At 42.7% G+C, this 8,553-nt stretch overlaps 1 protein-coding gene across 1 annotated transcript; it reads left to right on the forward strand.

The window, feature by feature from the left end:
- The first annotated feature begins 6,595 nt into the window (after window positions 1-6,595).
- On the forward strand, window positions 6,596-7,660 carry ASCL4 (achaete-scute family bHLH transcription factor 4). The gene has a single exon (XM_066361245.1). The coding sequence runs from the start codon at window positions 7,152-7,154 to the stop codon at window positions 7,644-7,646; it is 495 nt and encodes a 164-aa protein (XP_066217342.1). The 5' UTR covers window positions 6,596-7,151; the 3' UTR covers window positions 7,647-7,660.
- The last annotated feature ends 893 nt before the right edge of the window (window positions 7,661-8,553 follow it).

Raw genomic sequence — 8,553 nt, forward strand, 5'->3', positions numbered from 1 at the left:
ACATAGCACAGTACCTAGCACATACAAGGTACTCCATAAATGCAAGTCAAAGTAGAATAGTTCTAAGCTATGCTTATTGACTCACCTATCTATTTGGAGAAGTACAGCAAATGAATGCCCAAAGGTTGACTGAGGAGCTGATTCAGGGTGACTTACCATCTTAGTCTTTTTTGTGTGTATGTGACTTGCCATTTTAAAAATACACTAAATTGCTAATAAGACAACCAAAACAATGAGAGAATTAGACCATTAGAAAAGTAGAAATTAAGAGTGTTGCTGCTCTTTTAGTATTAGAAACCCAAGTATTAGAAAGACTGTGCCCTGACCGGTGGTGGTGCAGTGGATAGAGCCTGTGACGCTGAGGTCCCAGGTTAGGAACACTGGGCTTGCTTGGTCAAGGCACATACAAGAGGCAAGTGATGAACATAAAGTAAAGCAACTATGAGTTGCTACTTCTCGTTTTTCCCCCCTCTATAGCCTGACCAGGCGGTGGCGCAGTGGATAGAGTGTTGGACTGGGATGCAGAGGACCCATGTTCGAGACCCCAAGGTCGCCAGCTTGAGCGCAGGCTCATCTGGTATGACCTAGGCTCACCAGCTTGAACCCAAGGTTGCTGGCTCCAGCAAGGGGTTACTCAGTCTGCTGAAGGCCCGTGGTCAAGGCACATTTGAGAAAGCAATCAATGAACAACTAAGGTGTTGCAACGCGCAATGAAAAACTAATGATTGATGCTTCTCATCTCTCTCTGTTCCTGTCTGTCTGTCCCTGTCTATCCCTCTCTCTGACTCACTCTCTGTCTCTGTAAAAAAAATAAAAAATAAAAAAAATCAATAAATAAAATCTCTTTTTAAAAAATATAAGGATGCTAGCTATTAGTACTACAATGAGCATTGGATTGAAGATCTTAGGCAATGAAATTCAATAAGAAAAATAAATGAATTATACTAGCAAGGAAGAAACAAAACTACTGCTATTAGTAGACAATATTATTATAGTTTAAAAAATCCTACAAAATCATCTTTAAAAAATAACGATTAGAACTTTCTTGAGCAGGATGTTTTACAAGTGAATACATTTAGCAAAATTCACTGAACTGTGTATTTATTATATGTGCATTTAGCTGTATGTAGATTTTACCTCAAAAACCATTAGAATTGGTAAGAGAGATCACTGAAATATCTGACTGGATTAAAGATTAACATGAAATAAATCAATAGCTTTGAAGAACAGGAAAAATATTCCAGTCACAACAGCAACCAAACCTGAGACATCTTGAGATAAATCGAGCAAGAAGCATGTAAGATCTACATGAAGAAACCTGTGGAACTTCATTAAAGGGCATAAAAGAAGACCTGAATAAATGAATTCTATATTCATATAAGAGAGATTCAATGGTGTTTGTTTGTTTTTTCTGAAGTTGGAAAGGGGAGGCAGTCAGATAGACTCCCGCATGCGCCTGACCGGGATCCACCTGGCATGCCCACCAGGGGCCGATGCTCTGCCCATCTGGGACGTAGCTCTGTTGCAATCAGAGCCATTCCAGTGCCTGAGGCAGAGGCCACAGAGCCACCCCCAGCGCCCGGGCCAACTTTGCTCCAATGGAGCCTTGGCTGCGGGAGAAGAAGAGAGAGACAGAGAAGAAGGAGAGGGGGAGGGGTGGAGAAGCAGATGGGCGCTTCTCCTGTGTACCCCGGCCGGGAATCGAACCCGAGACTCCCGCACTCCAGGCCGACGCTCTACCACTGAGCAAACTGGCCAGGGCAATTCGATGGTTTTTAACAAGTCAATTCTCTTCAAATTAATCTATATATTTACCACAATTCCGATTAGAATCCCAAATTTGTCTGTTTTCTCCTGGACATTAAAATATCATGTTACCTCCTTTGCTCTTCTTTTTCATTGGGCATCCTTGCTCAATGGTTCTCCCAGATGAACTGTCAGCCATCCATTCTCCAAGCCTTGGGTTTGATGCCTTTTTCTAATTTACACTATGGTGCCACATAGACAAGAAAAAGCCTTGTAAAATGTGTGGTTGGAGAAGATAGCCTTAAATAAGAAAGAAAAGACAAAAACCGTAAGGAAAGAATTAATGTATTTGGCCACTCAAAATTTTACCTTTCCATATGACAAAAGACTACATAGACAAGGTTAAAATGCAAGTAATGTTTGAAACAGAAAAATAGAATAGTACTAAATTGTACCTAAATATCTGTGGTTCTTTAAATCTTTTTGTAAATTATATTATCTTTAAAATAGAATGTAGTGATGGGGGTAAAGAATTAATAAAGCTTTTACCCTTCTGCATGACAATTCGACCTTCAGTTAACTTTCTGTTATCTGTTCCTCTGAAACCTTACGAAAATAGGATTTTCAACTATGTCATTAGGCAATATTACTTATATAGAGCAATTACCTGATTGGTAAATTGCATTTTGGACCAGCAGAACTATAATTACCTGATGGGAGAGCATAGTTTTGGACTTTCCTGAGTGTGAAAACTCTTTAATTGGGCCCTGGTGGGTCCCTGGAAGGTATGTCTATGAGGCTGGTACAAGAAATACTGGCGCCTGACCAGGCAGTGGCACAGTGGCTAGAGCGTCAGACTGGGTCGCGGAGGACCCAGGTTCGAGACCCTGAGGTTGCCAGCTTGAGTGCGGGCTCATCTGGTTTGAGCAAGGCTCACCAGCTTGGACCCGAGGTCTCTGGCTTGAGCAAGAGGTCACTCAGTCTGTTGTAGCCCCCTGGTCAAGGCACATATGAGAAAGCAATCAATGAGAAACTAAGATGCTGCAATGAAGAATTGATGCTTCTCATCTCTCCCTTTCAGTTTGTCTGTCCCTATCTGTCCCTCTCTCTCTGTCTCTGTCACAAAAAAATAAAATAAAAATTAAAAAAAAAGAGAGATACTGGCTCCTGAGGGGTATGAGACTTCTAAATCAGGGCAGCTGCCACAGGAATCTGGTATAAGTCTCCTTTGCTAGCACCTGAGCTGTCACTTGGCTGCAGGCAGGTTAGGAGAGAGTATGATCCCTGCATATATGATTACAAGCACTCCCAGCGAGATGGAACACTGAATTCTGCCCTGCTCCAAGCTGTCGTTCCTGACCTATATATCCTTCCAAATGAATCTGATGCTAAATGTGGCCCATGGTAATCTTAGCAAATCTCGATGTTTGGTTGTACATAAGAAGACCCCTGCTGGATGTTGTACATGATAAGACAGTTCATACCAGAACTACACAGAGAAAAAGACAAATCGGATAGAATTGTGTTAGATAATTAATTTGAGAGTTATGGACCACACCTGTGAGAAATCTGATTACTATCATGAGGTCATAGTACTGTATATGTTTCCCTGTTCCCTTTTGTGACAGCTGATGCACTCTGCAGGTATGGGGCCAGAAGAGTGTGTATACCTTTGTGCTGTGAGCCTAGGAAACCCAAATCTATAATGTATATCAAATATTTCACAAGAGCGAATCAAAGTCTCTTCACCTCACATGTTTCAAGCAGGTAACAAATGACCCATCTAAGTTTTGAGGGTAGAAGTTTGCCTTGCCCTTAGAGAGATACCTTTAAATCTACTGAACCTAATCTTTAGCGACTCACATACCCACTTTTATAAGTAGATCCACATAGGACTACACAAACCTAGTCCTAGTGTCCCTGGTGGTTTAACCTACCTATAACTCGATCTAGCCAGTCTTGTGGGAGACATCTTTAAAGTTGGAGAGAACAATTGTCTGGGTCAAAACAGACTGGAAGGTGATTGAGAGTCAACCTCCTCTTTTAATCTCTTTTGTCTTGAGAAGGCAGCATTGCCCATCCCCACCTTCACATCGTATAAATAAAACAATGCTTCTCACTGAAAAAGCCACTTATTTCTAATGCATTTATGCCTTCAAAAAGTTTAATAGCCCTGGCTGGATAGCTTGGTTGGTTACCGTTACAGCATCATCCCAAAGTGCAGAGGTTGCTGGTTCAATTCCCTGGTCAGAGCAGTTACAGGCACCGATTAATGTTCCTTTCTGTCTCCCCTCCCCCCCTGCCTTCCTCTTGTGCTAAAATCAATAAATAAAAAACTTTTTAAAACAGCATAAGAAAAGCTCTTGGCCTGACCTGTGGTGGTGCAGTGGATAACACGTCAACCTGGAAATCCTGAGGTCGCCGGTTCAAAACCCTGGGCTTGCCTGGTCAAGGCACATATGGGAGTTGATACTTCCAGCTCTTCCCCCCTTCTCTCTCTCTGTCTCTCTCTCTGTCTCTCTCTCTCCTCTCTAAAAATGAATAAAGAACAAAAGAAAAATAAAAAAAAAATAAATTTCCTTAAATGCTTTCTTTAAAAAAAAAAAAAGAAAGAAAAGCTCTTGTTAGCATTCTTTGTGACCATGTAGATACATTATAATGTCATTTAGACCCTATAAAAAGATCCACTGTAGGATCAGGATCTGGTCATTTTAATTGTGGTATTAGTGGGGGTGGAGCGGAGGGACTGTAGGTATTTATTCTTCAGAGAGAGCTTTATAAAGAGTCAGAACACCTGGTCCAAGAGTTTTAAATTATAAGTATAGATCTGTTGGTTTGGGTCAAATCAGGGTATCCTTAAAGTTTTCTATATATTCTCTTATAATTTTAAGCTTTATTAGATTACAAAACATGAAAGTAATGGGGTTTTTTGTGTGTGATGAGTTAAACAGCAGAGAGATCCATAAAGAAAACTAAACACCCCCCCATCTCCAATGTCATCCTTTTAAAAATAACCAATGACAAAAGTTCATTCAGTGTTTGTCCTTCCACTTCATTTTCTGTGCTCATGCAAACATGAATAAAGCCATATGTATCATGTAGAATATTTTGTTTTGACTTCAAGCTAGGTATGTTACTCTGCTATTTGCTCTTTTGCACTTAACACATGATGGACATCTCTGCAAGTTCTTACATGTAGATCTAACACCTTATTTTTAATAATAGCATAATATTCTAAAAGTATTAGCTTGTTTCTTATTGATGGACATTCCGGCTGTTTCCATTTTTCTTTTTAAAAATCACTACAAACAATGTGGCAATATATATTGGTGTATGTAGAAATCCACCCTGGGGCATTTATCTTTGGACAAAATTGTAGGGATCTCTGGGTCAAAGGCTATGTGATGTGCACTGTTAATTTCAATATTATTTTCCCAAAAGCTTGTAGCAGTTAATGCTGCTGCCCCTTTCCCAAATCTTGCCTGCCCTGAATGATAGCAATCTTTTTCATTTTTGCCAATCTGAAGATGAAAAACGTCTTTTAACTGTTTTCTCCTTTGTCCCCCTCCCCAACCAAACTATTCTCTACTCTGCAGAGTGATCTTTTTGAATAAACAAATTTTACTATTATCACCTCCCTGCTCAAAATACTTGTTTCCTGTCACTCTTAAAATAAAAGTCAATATCTTTGACATGACAAAAAAGCACCTTGTGGCCTAATCATCTATCTGCCTTTCTGTGAGCTTTTCTCCCAAACGAAAGTGCTTTCTCCGGATCTAATTCTACTGAGAAATTAAGATGACGTTTTAGCTTGTTTGCCGAAACAAGCCTGATAGGGAGTTATACCTTTTAAAATGTGACTAACTTATGCCTGAAGGAATAATTATTTTTATTTTATTTGCCTTGATGGAAGTGTTTTTCCAGTTGCTTGGGGCAGATCATTTAGAGTAAACAGGGAAGCACGGGACTTGTCAAAAAAACATGTCAGGGCGACACCTTGGCTCCCGAGGAATGAGTGGAAAGTCTGATGGTAAATGTAGGGGCTTTTTGCTTCTCTTGTTTTTAAGTTGGACTTTTGAAGGAGAAGTTGTCTTTAATGTGCTGGTGTGTAGAACAGGAAATCTGATTTTTCAGTGTGATAACACAATCTGACATTAACCAGTACAGTGAGATTTTTAATGACACTTTCATCTTCAAAGCCCTTCACCAACACTGATGGATTAATTATTCATTTTTTGGTAGTGTGTTAAAAAGAAAAGTCTTCAAAGCCATCATCCTTTCTCTTTGCAGTTGGGGCTCTCCACCTTTCAAATGTTGCTTTCCTGTCCCCAAGGGAGAAAATAAATTGCATTTTTAAAGACAAAAAGAATACAATAGAAATATACTCTTTACACTATGGAAAGATGGTGTTCGTGTATCCTGGGTGGGGTTAGAAGAGGTTGGAAAGCAGTGTTTAAACTGTGTTTACAGTAATCACTGTGAGATATAAAACTCCAGCGAAAAGTGCTTGCTACTGCTGTCTTTTGAAGTGCTCCTGAAAAGTAGCCCAAGTACATAAAGTGTCCTGCGTTCACCATAAATTGGAGCATAATAGGCAGATCCTTATATTGTTGCTAAAGTATATTTCATATCTGTTCCCTTCAAACAGTGTCTAATTAGGTTTTTAAAAGATTTGGTTTTGGAGAAGAAAACCCTCAAGCCTTCCCCAGGGTCCTCCTAGATTTGACACATTTTATAACCACAAGGGAGCAGTCTTTCTTTTGATGAGGTCTTCCCTCCACCTACCCAGAAATGAAAGAGCAAGTGTAAGTTTGCAAACAGTCTAAAAGCCCTTTCCATTAGCCCTGGACGCCGGAAACCACAAAGGGCAGTTCAAGTTTTGATTTTCAAGGAGAAAGCCTCTGGTAAACTTTCGCTCAGCCGCCAGGAGGTCTGTTGGCTCCTGGGAGGAGCTCTTCTGAATCCCTGAAGATTCCTATGCTCTTGAAGACCCAGATCAGTGGATTACAGTAATTGTAAACCATAGGTGGCTTCGGGAGATTACTCTGGTGTGCGCTCACACTTGCAGGCTAGGGGACCGAGCAGAGGAACCCCTTTTGTTATCTTTTGAAAGAAGATCAGAGAGGAAGACGGAGTTTGAAGTGTGGATTAGGGGTCCTAAATCTTTGCCTAGCTCCTCCGTCTGGAACTTTATAAAGAGACTGGGGAGTGCAATGAATTTACGGAATCTTGCCAAGTTTCCTTGAAGCCTGCTTTGGAATTTAGCGTTCGGACCCAGAAACTTCTCCCAAAACAGACCTCTGTGCCAGGCAGTCTGAATGAACCACCATCTCCGCTTTGAAGATTTGCAGCCTCATTTTCTACTGAGAGATTAACCGCTTGACTGATCTGTGGCTTTCTGGCGAATGATGGAGAAACGCAAACCAGCCGGACTGCTGACCTTGCCGTGCCACCTCCACCCGGTGCCCTTGAGCCTGCCAGGGACCCTGTCCCGCTTCCCTGTGATGGACCCCTTCAGGGTCTCCTTGCATCTGGATGCCGCGTGCTGCGCCCCGAGACGGCCCTACTTGCCCCTGCCGCTGGACGGCGCCTTCGAGCCCGCCTTCCTCCGCAAGCGCAACGAGCGCGAGCGGCAGCGGGTGCGCTGTGTGAATGAGGGGTATGCGCGCCTCCGAGACCACCTGCCCCGGGAGCTGGCAGGGAGGCGCCTCAGCAAGGTGGAGACTCTGCGCGCCGCCATCCGCTACATCGGGCACCTCCAGGAGCTGCTGGAGCGCCACGCGCGGGCGCAGGAGGGCCTGGCCGGCCCCCAGCGCAGGCCCGATTGCAACAGCGACGGCGAGTCCAAGGCCTCGTCGGCGCCTTCGCCGTGCAGCGAGCCCGAGGAAGGGGGCAGCTAGCGAGCGCCGGGACCCCCGCCTGGACCCCCGCCCGGACCCCCGCCCGGACCCCCGCCCGGACGCCGGCGCCCGCTGCACCGCGCGCCTTTGCAATCTGGTCTAAGGTTCTCTCCGAAGATAGTTTTATTTTTAATGTCTTGTTTTGGTTTTTTTTTTCCTCCAAGCAGGGAAAATAAAAAAAACTTAGGAAAAAGAAAATAGTGCTTTAAGGGGAAAAAGATATTCTGACATTCTGGTTGGATTTCCCCCTTTTATTGGCTTTGTGCCAGCTACTTAAAAGTGCTTATTAAAGAAACTCTCCTGTACGTCTCAAATGCAGACTGTACCAGATTCTGAGCGCCTCATTCTAAAAACCCGAAAGGCACTGACAGCGGGTATTTCCCACTGTCACTGGTGCGGGTAAATTAGGTACATAAATATTGAAATAAATACAGCCTTAACCAAAGAACTTTCCAAAAGTAAATAAATAAATGACAGTTCTCAAGATGAGAGGGACGTTTTCCTGCATTCCTTCCTTTGGGAATGATATTAGAAATTTAATCGGCACCGTGCCTTGGGTGAAAGTGACTGGAAGCTGACACCTGAGTCCACATTTGCCAGCGCGCGCTGCTCGACCAGTCCGTGCAGCTGAAGGAACCTGTGAATGGTGGTGCTAGAAAAGACATTCTGTATTTGCTATATCCTGTTTTATAAAACTGGCTATATGGAAGCTTCATAGAATCTAGCAGATAACATGTCAGTGCCAGTGAGCTTTTTGGAAGAGAAGTCAGATTAAGTATGGAAAACTTATTTTTCCTCTCAGTTGTTTTTGTCCGGTTTTTGTGTGTGTGTATGTTTTTTTGGTATGGGGGCTGCGGCGGTTGGTATCGCCCCTTGTAGTTCTTGCTCAACTTTTGGTTAAATTGAA

This window comes from Saccopteryx leptura, chromosome 1 (assembly GCF_036850995.1).
Source record: "Saccopteryx leptura isolate mSacLep1 chromosome 1, mSacLep1_pri_phased_curated, whole genome shotgun sequence".
In the NCBI taxonomy this organism is placed as follows: Eukaryota; Metazoa; Chordata; class Mammalia; order Chiroptera; family Emballonuridae; genus Saccopteryx; species Saccopteryx leptura.

Excerpts from the sequence above, each read along its gene's own strand:
- ASCL4 (XM_066361245.1), top strand. The coding sequence starts at position 7,152 with ATGATGGAGAAACGCAAACCAGCCGGACTGCTGACCTTGCCGTGCCAC.